The sequence below is a fragment of the Apteryx mantelli genome, chromosome 22, assembly GCF_036417845.1.
Source record: "Apteryx mantelli isolate bAptMan1 chromosome 22, bAptMan1.hap1, whole genome shotgun sequence".
Lineage (NCBI taxonomy): Eukaryota > Metazoa > Chordata > Aves > Apterygiformes > Apterygidae > Apteryx > Apteryx mantelli.
The window spans coordinates 6083001-6097113 of record NC_089999.1 but is presented as its reverse complement, the minus strand read 5'-3'; the positions used below and the strand labels follow the sequence as shown (position 1 = coordinate 6097113).

The 14113-nt window shown below is 40.5% G+C and overlaps 1 protein-coding gene across 1 annotated transcript in view; it reads right to left on the bottom strand.

Annotated features, from left to right (window-relative positions):
- The window catches only part of ANKFY1 (ankyrin repeat and FYVE domain containing 1), a 34965-nt gene that overhangs the window by 6210 nt on the left and 14642 nt on the right, over positions 1–14113 (bottom strand). The window contains exons 8-22 of the mRNA XM_067309787.1: positions 12686–12890; positions 11792–11860; positions 10843–11042; positions 10246–10343; positions 9592–9814; positions 8553–8651; positions 7161–7314; positions 6053–6221; positions 4738–4856; positions 4237–4393; positions 2794–2994; positions 1510–1686; positions 938–1085; positions 569–659; positions 105–229 (exon numbers count right to left, since the gene is read on the bottom strand). Coding sequence (XP_067165888.1) covers positions 105–229; positions 569–659; positions 938–1085; positions 1510–1686; positions 2794–2994; positions 4237–4393; positions 4738–4856; positions 6053–6221; positions 7161–7314; positions 8553–8651; positions 9592–9814; positions 10246–10343; positions 10843–11042; positions 11792–11860; positions 12686–12890 — 2235 coding nt within the window. The remainder of the gene's footprint in view (positions 1–104; positions 230–568; positions 660–937; positions 1086–1509; positions 1687–2793; positions 2995–4236; positions 4394–4737; positions 4857–6052; positions 6222–7160; positions 7315–8552; positions 8652–9591; positions 9815–10245; positions 10344–10842; positions 11043–11791; positions 11861–12685; positions 12891–14113) is intronic.

Below are 14113 nucleotides of genomic sequence, written 5' to 3'. Positions count from 1 at the left end.
CTGCATTTAACATTCTACTGCCAATTAGTCATGCTTTAGAAGTGACATACCCCTAATATGATTTAAGTGACATTCAAGTTTAACAGCTGTTGAGTCTCACCTACCTGTGTTTCCTTCAGCATCAGGTTTGTCTAGAGGGTATTCTGGCATACACTCCAAAAAGAGCTCACAGATGGCTGCAGCATTATCTTTCCCATATTGTCCCAAAATATGCATTGGTGACTGGCCTCTGCAGGGGGAAAAAAAGCATATTATCTAGATCAGTCTAGCTAGCTAGACTCCACTCCAGCTAGCTTTGTTTTCAAATTGGGTTGCAGACTTGAACAATGCTACACCTAATTTAATTCAAAGCGCATCATACATAGCTAATGTATACCAGGAAGAAGTTAATTTCTGCAGTATTTAGACAAAGCATGCTCTGCACACCTCACTAAGATTAGTGTAGAAATGCTATAATCCAAGCCAAATCTTTAATTCCATATCTAGTTATACCAGCACACTCTTTAAAAATATATTGCTCCCCCCCACACACACCCACTCTTAAGTCCATTAAGACTATACTAGTTACCTAATATTAAAGGCTTCTGCATCTACATTGCACTCTGTGAGGAGAACCCGGATATTGTTTAGACGGCCATGCATCACTGCCAGATGAAGAGCTGAAAAAGGAGCAGAAGAGAAGCTTTGAGAATCTAAAGTAGTTAACATCAGTAATAACTGCAGCCTGATAAAGTTAAGCACTCCCTTTATCTCCCCACCTTCCTTGTCCACTTCTAAAACTCCCTCCACCAGCTTGGATTTTCTGGATTTTCCTTCTTTTTTGTCTTTGAAGGGCAAGCCCTTTCAATGGCCAGTCTCTACCACTAAGGGGTACTACGAGCAGGCCTACTGGGGTGTTTACATGTACATATCTACTTGAAAAACTTTACTAGTTTACCATTGTTTCCATTTTCATCCACAGCTGCAAAGTCTACTCCATTCTCCAAAAGAACTGAACAAATTGTGGGCAAGTCTTGCTGGGCTGCTAAGTGAAGAGCAGTCTGACGATGCTTAGTCAATTCATTCACCTGGGCACCTGCGAGCAGCTGTCAAGATGCAAGAAAGAATGTCTTCAAGAATGTGTTTCAGACATGAACTCTTGGCTAATAGTCCTATGAATGAAGTACACAAGACTTGACTGTACAGAGATACTTCTAGGTGTCTGGCCAATATGTACATAATGCTATCACTACTGAGCTACTTCAGTTTTTGTAGATGTTCCTATTTGCAGTAAGTGCAAGGTAAGGTCAACTAAGCTGCATTATCCAGCGACTGCTGTGAGCCAGGCACGCTTATATGAAGGCTACTGCTGCAGCTCAGTCTGAGCCAAGGTAACTTTATGCAAGTTTGAGGTCTGTTTCAGACAAAGGAGTGTCAGCTTCAGCCGACTTCTCCAGGCTGTAGGCAATCAGCATTAAGACTTATCAATGTGGATTTCTAAGAAGTGAAAAGAGACTCTCTGGTACATACCAGATTACGCACAATGATCTCTGAGCCAGCTTGTACAGCCAGGTGGAGAGGTGTTAGTTTCGAGGCATCCTGGACCCGAGAGTTTACGTTGGCCTGGACACTTATCAGGAACAGCACACTCTCAATGTCAGAGTTCTGAACAGCTACGTGAAGGAAGTTCCGGCCTTTATTATCGACCTGGGGCAGAAAGGGCATGTGAAATGAAACCCTTATGTTACTTCTGCACAACAGCAAGTAGTTATGCAGTAGAACGTATCTCCACTTAGAAGCACTTGCTCCCTCTACTTGACATGAACTGCAGAGTCTTGTTCCTTTCACTGCTTGACAGCAGGTACTTACCTATTTCATTATCAAATAAACTGAGCAAAGAAACCGTCAGCAGCATCTGCCCACACAAGTCTGCTTCAAGCTATCTTATTTCTACTCTACAACCTTGTCATTTCTTGACCACACAGCGGGGAGTATTAAGACAGACAAAAAAGGTTAACAGCTGTCATAGTAAGTATGAAGTAGCAGTTAATGATGAACAAACTCATTTAACCAACGTGAGAAACTTGAGTAAATCAGGAAGTTAACACTGGAGAAGGAGGCAGCATGCAATCCTGCCACACTGATGCAAAGTGTGTGCATTTGTTGGCTTAATACTAAGTGCACGTCACTGCTCATATCTGCCTTAAAAGTGATGTTAAAGCATATTTAGAACTAGGCTATATTTATATGCAAGTTTTAGATGTGTAGCAAGAGCTCACTAAGCACTCAAATACTTTACTAGTAATTAAACTTACACACGGTAGGAAGAAACTGTTGAACAGTTGCCTGAAGTGTCACACCAGAAGCCTGAAGATACAGTTGGAGGTTTCATAGTTCAACAGTGCAGCATAACACCTATCACTTAACTGTTTTAGGACAGGGTTTGTTTTCAACAGCTTTTCTAAAAGAGCTAGGTAACAGGTTACTTCTGTACTAGTCCATCACAAGACATACCAGATGAGTTAGAGCTGGCACCTTCTCCTTACATATATGTATGCTTGTTCCTCAATTTAGTATTGAGAGGGTAAGACGATAAGGTTTGATAAGACACTGACCCTTGATTTTCTCTCATGAAAAGCACACATACATCTATAGTTTCCTAATAAATCCTGCTATAGAAAATTAGCATCTGGCAAACTTGGTTGCATATAAAACCAGAAAAGGATAAAGCAGCATTTGCTTGTGGAACACCTGCTATTGCAGTCTAACACAGTAAGAAAAGAGACAAGCATGCTTTGAATGCTCTCATCTTACCTGTTCAGCAGCTCCTGGCTCCCTCTTCAGAATTGCTTCAGCTGCCTTGTTGTTTTTATACGTCATAGCACATGCAAAGGGAGTCATTCCTTGCCTGTCACGTACACTTAGCTTTATTTCTGGATGTGAAATCATAAGCTGAATGATAACATTATGTTGGTTGCTAATGGCAACATGGATTGGAGTTCTTCCTTCTGCATCCTAGAAAGGAGCCACAAAGTTCATTGTATGAAGATGCAGTAATACACAAATCCTTCCCTGTCTTTGAGTAATAAGGGAAGCTTTTTAAGTTTAATTCTGTGACCTACCTGATAGTCTTCTGCTGGGACACCAAACATTTATTTCACTTGCATCATGATTTGAGCTCCCATTACAACTCTGCAGTTGTTTCTCTCAAATAGGCTGACCTCAATCCACTGTGTTATACAGCCTTGCAAGCAGCTCAGCACTAAGACCCCATACAGTTAGACATTGGGGTGCAAAGATGAGCATTCAAGACAATAGCCAAGCATTGAAACAGAATGCTTTCAAACAAGTATTATTGTCTGGTAGTTAATGTTATTTACATTATAATATTAATAATTTGTTCTCAGAAAAATAGTTTAATTCTACCATACACAAACAGATGTACAGCAAGTGAATCCAAAGTATCACTTCAGCAGACTCAGTATTTCAGCAGTGATACTTCCCTAGCTTGACTCTCGGGTACTAGTGCTAGATTTTCCCGGAAGAAGCTAAACATTTATAAGTTGACTCATTAAAAAGTACAATGAGTCAGATACACGCATGCTTTGCAAGCCATATATTAAAGTTCAAATTTTGATAAGGTATGTTTAATCAGTTGTCCATATCAGGAAGCAGTCTACAGCCATAGCTTCATGATGCAGTTTTGATGTCATGATTTTAGATAGCATGGAGACCTAAAAACCTTATGTACTTATTTCTCCTGTTGCTATTTGTCAAGCTTCTGTTCAAGGATTACTATACAATCAAAAACTATGAAGTGCAACTCAAATTACTCACCCCAGTATGCTCAGTGACAGAAGACACTTCCCAAACATGCCAATAACCTAGTAGAGCATTCTGCAATTTTATACTATAGTTGATCTAATGATTAATTGCTGCAGAAGACAGTCCTGGTCCCTTCTTTAATTCACACTAGGGACAGAGGAGTTGAATTCAGAGCACTATACCAACAATAAGCTAACACTACAAGAAGTTTTCTGTATCAGTATTTTCCTGCCAGTATAGCTTCCTGAATTAACCCACCATATGGACAGATCAGAAAAACCACAAAACTGCAGCCAGTCATTGTGCTGGCTCAGCCATAAATAGAAGCAATCTCTTTCTATCAAGCAAAAAACACTGCCGAGATGGAAATTTTTTCACTATGTTCATCAGAGAACTAACTTCAGAGAAACTATCCACCACTTCTCTACATACCTGAGCATTGACATTGGCACCAAACTCCAAAAGGCATTGGATCACCTCTTCTAGTCCCCAGCAGGCTGCCAAGTGCAGGGGTGTCTGTCCATCATGAGCTTCTTCTTCTCCTTCTCCATTAGGACCTGGCTTTCTGGGGCTATTCACATCGCAACCACTAGAGGAAGGCAAGAGAGTCAAGTTAACACGTTTAATCCAGACTTAACTAGTTCCAAAAAGAGGGTCAGACTTTTTAAAAGAGCTGATCCAGCATCTGATGACACATTCTATGTAAACATAAATCTCTAGTTTTAGTTTGACTCTTATCTAAGCTAGCATCGTGTTCTTGATGACATTAGGATGTGTCTAAGATTAGCCAGGCTTCCATATGTGCCATTCACTCACCAAGTAGTTAATGAAGCACGTACCTGCTATTGACTCAAAATAGCATTCAATTAGGTTAAGCAAGGAAAAATATGTACACATATATTGGAAAGTTTGTATTTTAGGAAAGGGTCTGACCTGCGAATAAGAAAGCATGCTATTTGTTCACCATTTTCATCAATAGCTCTATGAAGAAGAGTCTGTAAGCACCCACTTGGTCCTGACCCCCAGCAGGTTGAATCACAGCCATGCCTAACCTGGAATGAGAAGCACAATAAGGCAGTAAAGTTTCCTGTAAGTCTCCAAAAGGCACCTAATACCTTATATGTCCTTGAATAATTCTTTGAAGCATTATGCCTTAGGGGTAGAACTAGAGATGCCTGATCTATTCTTTTGACAGTCATCAAGTTTTAGAAAGCTACTTTAATGTCTTCCAGACCAATATTTGGTTGGTCTAATACTTAACTAGTAGCGTTAAGCACCACTTCATTTGGATAATCACCCATACATGTTAGATAGAGAAGTCTTAAGCTAGTTCAGGTAATACAAAGCTACCTTACTCTCCAGCAGTGACAAGCACCTAAAGCAAGGGAAGTAGCATCAGACAACAGCCTTTGAAGGTCTGGCCCATTTACTTGTTTTGCCATATGTTGCTGGAAGAAGTTACCCTATGTGTCTATTTAAGAGATGCATTCAAAACTATTTAAGTGCCATATTGTTCAAATAAGACTTGCTCCACTCCAATTTATGAACTCATTTACAACATTTAAGTCTCAACTCTAAGTATTCTTATCTGATATGAGCCCAAATGGTCAAGTACAGTTATAAGACTTATTTCTCAGCCTGGCAGCTAAGCTTAAATATTCATCTCAATCTAACAGATAACAGCTGGATATCAGAGACAGTTTTCAGATAAGCAGACTTCCTTATGTCTCTTGTATAAGGAAGGAATTTGTGTCTCATACCAGCAAGTTGCCTGCTGGATCACCTATGCAGGAATAGGATCTAGTCTTGAAAAGAGAGAGACAGTGTACTGTTTCTCTAAAGCATATACTTATACACAAAAGCACATACAGAGTAAAATTAGGTGTTCTGTTTTATTCAGGAAGGTGACCTTTACACAAGTCTTTATATGCTACAGACTGACATTTTAGTAGATCCTTTGGAAACTAGATGCTATAGCACTTTGCTCTCCAGAATCAGGAATTCTGATAGCCTTTTTTACACCTTTATTACAGTAACTGCACGGTATCTGCCTATACAGAACTGCAGTGTTTAGAGAAAGTTTCCCCAAGAACAAGGAGCTTCTGGTGAAGAAAAACACTAGAATTTAGATAGCGCTATATGACTACTCTGCTCTGGTCAGGCACTAGCAGTTCTTTTCTGCTAGTTAGCACTTCGTTGCTAGCAAGATACAAGAGCAAGACTAAATTAAGTAGACTGACAGCCTTACCAGAGTTGACGCAATATCTTCCAAGTTATTTTCCAAGGCAAGCCATAAAGGTGGATTTCCTTTCTCATCTGGCACAGACATGTCTGCCCCCCTGGTACAAATAGCATCAACCACAAGAGGAAGCTGGTTTTTAATTGCTAGTTGTAGGGCAGTCTCTCCATCCTGTGTTCTGTAAGAGGTACAGTTTGAAGTCTGTTACTACCCCACTAGAAGTTAGACCCACTGTTACAATACTCTACTGGCAAAGACTAGTATTATCTTCCTTATTTTTGCATTTTTGCTATGATAAAACTCTACAATCAAGCAAACCTACCAAAACAGTCTTTCATCACAGCTACAGTTTCTTACTTTTTCTGACAAGTCATTTCTAAAGTCCGAGCTAAGAGTGTTAACATGCTGCTCAGACACTTTCCTTTCTCAATTCTTTAAGCTCAGCCATCATCTGAGCACAGAGTTTCCTTTAGAGCAAAAGCCTCCTGCCACAGAAAGGAACAGGTTCGTTCATACTGTGGTAACACTTCAAGCAACAGTCAAATACCAACTGAAGAATTACTCTGAAGTCAGAACAGCAGTATCAGGCAGTTTATCCCCATCACAATCATTAGGGTGTACACACAGCAGAACTGAAGAAAGCATGTCAGCCACATGTAAGCAGATAAGTGTTTTTTTCTGTTAAGTTTAATATCAGCTTGCCTAGAGACACTCATGATGCGAGTTATATTTGAATCTAGTTGCTGGGGCTACACCTAATTTAGTTGACATGATAGAAGGCATACAGCTCCAGCAAGCTGGTAAACAGAAGGGAAACTACAGAAGCTCAATATTGTGTCTCTGGGACTTGAGGGTTTGTGATAACAGGATCCTGTTTTATCTAAAATGAAGTGACACCACCCTCTGCAATCCCAAGAGGGGGCACTGACTGACAGAGCTATAAAGAGCTTCAAGTTTGCATATATGGCCCATCAGCCATAATTAGTTCCATAAAAGAGGCCAAGTATGTAACTAACAAGATTTGAACCTCTAACTTCAGGCTGTTAGGTAAGGGCAGTAATCACTACCTGCTCCTAAACATGGATCCAATTCAGCGTTGCATCAGTTAAGATCTTACCTGACATTTATATCTGCCTGGTGTTCCAGCAGAAACAGTGCACTCTTACTATCTTGTCTCTGTATTGCCATATGTAGTAGAGTCTGCCCGTCTGACATTGTGTCATTGATGGATGCCCCAGATCCAAGCAGCTGAGCTGCTATTGTGTGCATGCCTGAAGATTTACAGCTCATTAGTATTTTACCTTCAGTTCAGAGACCCTCTAAAGCTTAATAAACAAGGCTTCAAGCTTCCAATTTTCAATAAAAGAGGCATACTGATTCAGTGTTAGAAAATTTACATACATGAGCTAAACCAGCTCATGACCATGTAACTTGGATATTCATTGATGGACTAATTGTAGAATATTGATTACCAACTCCTTTCTGTCTTGCTTTAAGACACCAGATATGGTTTGACATACAGCAGAGATTTTCCCTTAGTTCTGCCAGCCTAAATCTAGTAAGGGCCACACCTAGCCTAACCCTTCATACTTCCTCTGATTTTTGTTCAAGAAGCATATTGACTTTTGGCGTTACATTCATTAGCCATTCACATGTCTACTACTGTATCATTCAGGTGTCCAGCTTATGGCTTCCTTCTCTCATTCCAGGAGGAGTCAATGATTAAAGGAAATCTACATTTTAGTTTCCTTATTTTAAAAATCATTGGAAAGGAAAAAGCAGGAGACCTGACAATAAGTGTTTTTACACGTGGATGATACCTGGCACTTCAGAACAGAGTATATGACTAGATGTTCTGCCTCATATCTCATTAAGCTCAGAATATGAGAAGTGATTCTCTATACAGCTGTTTGCAGCTCAGTAGGACCACACTTAACTTGATTCAGTGGTGACCACACAACCACTTTCTTTTGAGGATGACCCAACAAGGCTGAAGCATCACTTGATTGTGACCATCAAGTTTTCCCCCAAACTATCCCCCTCCCCTTTTCAGGCAAGAAAGCATCTTCCAATACAGTATTTCAGTTCCGTTCCCCTTCACAGCCACTTAAAGTAGCTCACCTTCCTTTTGTAAAAAGTAACATTAGTGTATTAACCAGTTTCTACAGAGTTAACCATGAACAGACAATATGGTGAACTGATGAAAAACACCAATGAAGAGCTCACACCCTGGAACAATTCCACATAACTGCAAGTAGAGTTGTAAGGAAGAAGCTCCAGACTATCCCCTAGTGAACAAGGGAAGCTGTAGGGCTAAAAAGCTCCCATCAGTAAGCTAGATGCAAATATTCATTTTTAGAAGCCAAAAATCACCACCTCAAACTCTCCTAGACAGCTTCTTATTAGCAGCACAAGTCAGGCCATGAACCCACAGCTGTTGCTTTGTCCCAAGAATCTTATTCACATCATGTCTTCCACATATTTCTCATTTTGTTTTGCAGGCACTTACCTGTCCACAGAGCCAATCCCAACACAGTCTGATCTCTTGAATCCTTTAGACTAAAGTCAGGAATGATTTGCAAGTTGTTGGTAGCATGAAGAGCATTAGCTAGAACAAAGCATTCAGGGTTAGAGCATTCCTGTATTTGACATGCAGTTGCTGACTGACATTGCTACTCCTGCATCTTAACATTTTCAAGTAGACTGTTCATTTATCTGGTCAATTTGAAAAAATCCCTTCCTGAGCAAGTAATAAGTTATCCTGAGCTTCCCCAAATGCTGAGACTGTTTAGGACTATGCAGCAGTGGTAATACCAAATCTTAATATTCATACTGTCAAGCCATTCAGCTTTCTGGATAAGGGACTTAGCCTTCCCTATTACTACCTCTGTTTCTGAACTGGGTGGCTTTATATAAAGCTCAGAGCATGAAGACTTTACTGGAGGCTATATTGCAAGATGGTGGCAGCATCCCTCCTTCTCAGCTCCTTGGGAAGGAATATATACTCCTCAGTTCACCCCTCCTCCCCAAATCCCACCTATGCCAGCTGAATCTGGTAGGTATCCTAGATGCCATAAGTGGAAAACTCTGCTAATATTTCAGCATTCATTTAAGTCTAATACTGCCATTAGAGTCACACTGTTCAAAATCCTCTTATTGAAAGAGTTGAAGGATATAGAAGGCATCTTCCTGTGGTGAGATTTCTACCTGTATTTAGTAGATTCCTGCATTTACCTGAACTGAATACTTTGACAGGGGAGAAAGGAGATCTCACTTGTACAGCCAGAATAGCTAGAAGTTCAAGTCCACTAACCACAGTGGAGCATTGGAAAAGATCAGTACTACACGTTTGCTCAAGATGACTTAACATTCTAGTCTTAAACCAAAGTCACCTGCTTGTTTAACCAGTGTTGTTAATTGATCTAATTAAGCAAAGGCTACAGGAAAACACAAGTTATTTGTAGTTTTTCCCTAACACAGTTTAGTTAGCAACTAGACATGCCAGTCCATCATAACATCAATATAGTTTGAACCAGAAAAAAACATACCTTTTTGTTCCAGGATGACCGACACCACGTCTGGATGATTGTGAGCAATAGCCATGTGAAGGGGAGTTTGCAGATAGACATTCTCTGCTGTTGGAGAAGATGCATCCTTCTGACCAAGGGCTGCTTCTGCAGTTTGGATGTTAGGATTGGCTCCTTGCTGCAGAAGTTCTGCTGTCAGGTTTGCTAGGCCATGCCTACATGCTGTATGCAGGGGTGTTTCTCCCTTTAATAAACAGAAAATTAGATTAAGAGCTTGAAACAAGAAGTCATGAGCTAGAGAAGTAGCTTTTAAACTACTATACCCATTTTTATGGGTATGTAAAGCTTAAGTCCTAGCAGCTGAACCTTATCAGAACTTCCAAACTACATGAAGTAACTTATCATAAGGAATTTACTACAGCAGGGGGAAGTGTTAGAAGCATGTTAACCCCTGGTGATGCTGCAAGAGCAGTGCTATGAGCATGTAACAGTTGTCCAGTTACTAGGAAGTATCTGAAACCCACCGAACACTCCGGTCTTCCAACTTGTTTGAAGCTGGTGTTAACCACTTTTTAAGAAAGACTCATTTTCTCAAAATAATTCTGGTACTATATTTCTGGAACAGTACATTCAAGGGAACTTTCAGACTAAAGTCTAGAAGCTTCTACTCTTTACCCATTTGTTTTGGTGGTTGACTTTTGCTCCATGAGTTGCTAGGAAGAGAGAAGCTGCCTCATTTCCAGCACCAGCTGCCCTCTGAAGCAAGCAGTTTCCTAAGAAAAACATTTAAATGCAGTTAGAGTGCTATCCCAACTACACTTTGACACTAACCAGTGTGTTAGCACCTTCCCTACTACCTTACAACATTCAAGCTTGAAGCCAGGATTTTCTTCACTATCTACTAGCTGTCCTCTCCCAATGCTGCACTGTGATGTGCGCTGCCATTTAGCAAATACATATTTTGAAACTGTAAAGAGGATGTCAGGACCTGGCAAGGAGTCCAGTTTGTTACTTCCTGCAAATTAAGCTCAGCTTGGGACCCGTCAGAGTTCCAGCTCTGACTGAAGTTACTACCACCTAACATTCATTAGGTATATGTGCTCAGCAACAGCTGTGGCAATTACATTCAACTCCCCAGAAATCTTTACCTAATCCCAAACAATTATTTAAAAAGCCTAAAGTAGTTTGAATTTCAGGAAATGCGTTAGTAGCACCAGGCAATTAACTTGCACAAACCTTCCAGCTAAACAGAAATACAAACCTCTGCTTTACCTGTTACTGCGTCTGGCGCGTCTGTATTGCTGCCTCGTTGGATCAACCTTGCTGCAAAACTGTTCTCATCAAATGAGGTTCCATTTACAACAGGGGTGTCCTCAAAAGGATTTACAGATTGATCAGAGGATACGGTGATATATTGAATTGCAAGCCACAGAGCTGTGCTTCCCTCATGATCCTTCAGTTCCAAGTCTAGTCTAAAAATAAGAGTTAATGTTCCCCAATTTATGCCTTAAAAAGGGTGTTCCCCATGCAGCTTCTAACACTCAAGTCTAACAGCTGTACTAATTTATCTAACATCTCATTGACAACCCTTTTACTTGCCAAAGAAACCTGCTCTAGCTTCAGGTACTTCAAAGAATTTGTAAGTATTCTAAAACAAGCCCTAGAGGTCACCAAAAGGCATGTCTTTAAGCTCATTACTCCTACGAGTGTGGCATTGCTGGATTTGGACTGCCACAAAACGTGTGCAACAGAAACAAGTTCCACTGCATGTAAGTAGTGTACAAAAGCTCTCAATTCAACTAAAGAGAAGCTGAGCCAAATGAAGTATTCTGTTTCTTTGCCCTAGTAAAAGTCATCTGTATTAGCTTTACGCAGAATCCAAGTTGAATCCAGAAAAGTATTAAGACATTAGATTCTTATTACTCCTTTAGGCTCCACTATGAACGAAGTTATTGCTGCATTCTTTCAGCTAACCCTACTCGGAAAAAACACCGAGATGCAGTTTGCTTCCTCTTTATAGTACAGCAAGCTTGCTTGGCTTCTGGCATTGTGTAGAAAGACATCTTTCATCTTATATTATGCAAAGTCCTTACACTTTTGCATCCCTAGCCTATTGCAAGCCTACAAGGCCAAAAGGCCTAGAAGGCTTTTCTTAAACCAATTCTCATACCTTCACTGTACAAAGTAACCTCACTGTAATTTGCATTTAAATGAAACTTACTGTTTGCACTGGAGGAGTTGACTGAATACAGGTTCATTCCTGACCACAATTGATGCATGTAATGGGGTCCTGCAATTGAAGCCAAGTATAATTAAACTGGTAAGAAGAGAGACACTCCTATGTAAGATTCTCCTATCTAAGATTCTTCACCAACTCTCCCCCACAGACTTCTGGGTTTAACCTTCACCTCCGCTTTCAGGCAAAGGGCCCAAGTACATCTGGACAAAGCAAGCCACCGCTTTAGTGGATATGGTTCCAGTCAATTCAGTGGTAAACAATTCTTTACATTAAGATAATAACTAACCTTCAAGCATATAGCATAAAAGCTCAAATCTTAACTTATCAAAACTGATTAGTTTGCATACTTTGAAAGTCTTTCTACACCATTTTACATGCTTGCTTGCCAGCCCAGCCCAACCCATAAAGCAGCTTAAACACGCTACACTTCAGTGACCATATACCAAAACACTAAGAAAAGACATCTCAAATACACTGCAGACATTGGCTCTCCGAGATAATTTCAGTTTGACTGACAGACAGCTGTCTGTCTTCTTTAAGAGAAGCATTTTTTAGGAAGAGCCATGTGTCATCATTTAACTTGTTTTATTGTTCAGTGACCCAATAAAGGAAAACTGCTCACCCTGTGTTTCAACAGTCAGCTCACCCCAGCTTTCCACACCTGGACTATGTTCAATGACAGTATCATTCAACGTACATAGTTTTCTGCTTTGAGTGTATCAGCAGGTCAAACACTGAAGTAACAACTTCATCTTTCTTGCTTCCAGTATCATCTGTGCCTTGCTGACAGACCTGAGCAGGTTCCCGGTGGGCTATAACTAATTGCTACACTTAACTTCCGCTACCAGTTTGACAGATACTTCAGCCAGTATTTACCTTCCTTTGCTGTCTTGCATGTTTGGATTGGCCCCAGCCTGTAAGAGGGATTCTGCTATCTGCGCCATCTCTGCCATCACATCTGGTGAATGCTTCTTGGGGCTGTATGATGCCACCAGGTGCAGAGGAGTCTCCTGGTCTCCCAATGTAGCAGCATTCACACGGGCACCATTTTTAATAAGAAAGTTTGCAGCAAATTTGTCTCCTTTTATGAAAGGAAAGAAGGTTATCTGTGGGTATGCTAGGAACCCTGAATACTTTATACAAGTCCAGAAAATGGATACACATGATTTCCCCTCCGTACCATACAATCATTCTAATAGGAGCATTGGTTCTTAGAATGCCTTAGCAATAGATAACTCCAAGAACAGTTTGCCACAAAGCCAGGATGAATGTATTCCATAATGCCTCAGAACAAGCATTTTCCCTAGAGGTTACATGCCGACTCTAGGGTTCAAACACTAGTTTACTTGATATGGTGATACCAAGTGAGTTTGCTAGCTCCTGTATCTGTTAAGATAAATCCATTGCTGCTCTAATGCACAACCGGACAAGTTGTGAGACTAAGCACACAGGTCATTTGTGACCGAGGGATACTATTCCAGAGCACCAGTCAAAAGCTGCACAGTTGGAAGTTAGTCATTAACTGTTCAGTATTGCTATATAGACAAACACTAGCAGTCTTTGCTATCTCTTGAAAGTTTAGACCCCACTATATGACCTAATAGCTTCTGCAGTCAGGACTCATCAGGCAAGGCATTAAGAACTCCCTCCCTCAGGACTTCTCAGAAGCCAGAAGTTATGCCCACTTCAGTGCATCAGACCTTGACTTGAAACACCAAGATGCACTTCAGCATATTACTGTTCCCTGTACTCCAAATACTAGTTTGAGGACAGGTATGCACAAGTTGCCTGTCCTCAACAAAAGACTGGAGAGCAAAGAAAATTGTTCGCCTGTTTAAGCAACATAAAAAGCTGCATCACATCCAACAGCCAAAACCAAAATCTCACTTCCCCCAATTTCTTTATTTGATATTCCCCCACTCTTCTTCAGTGATCAGGGAAAATAAGGATCATCTGGCAAATTCAGACAATTTGCTTTAGCTCTGTTTCCAGAACATGTGGTTGTTAACAGTGATCAACTCACTGAAGCTTAGTTACTGAAAAGCAAGCATTCATTCTCAGAGTTTTAGCTTAGACTGAAAGCAGACATTAGAACTAGAGGACAAATGCTAGTATTAATTATGAACAGGAGCCTGCTGCAAGCTTTCTAATGCTTCACAAGACTGCAGCCACCACAACACTGACCTATGCCTAGAAGGTCTCCTACTCCTGCTGCTGAAGTTTCATTCATAGGATCAAACATCAACATTACCCTGTTCAGATATGTAAGAGATTAAAGAAAAGTCACGAGCTGTGTTGAGCTCT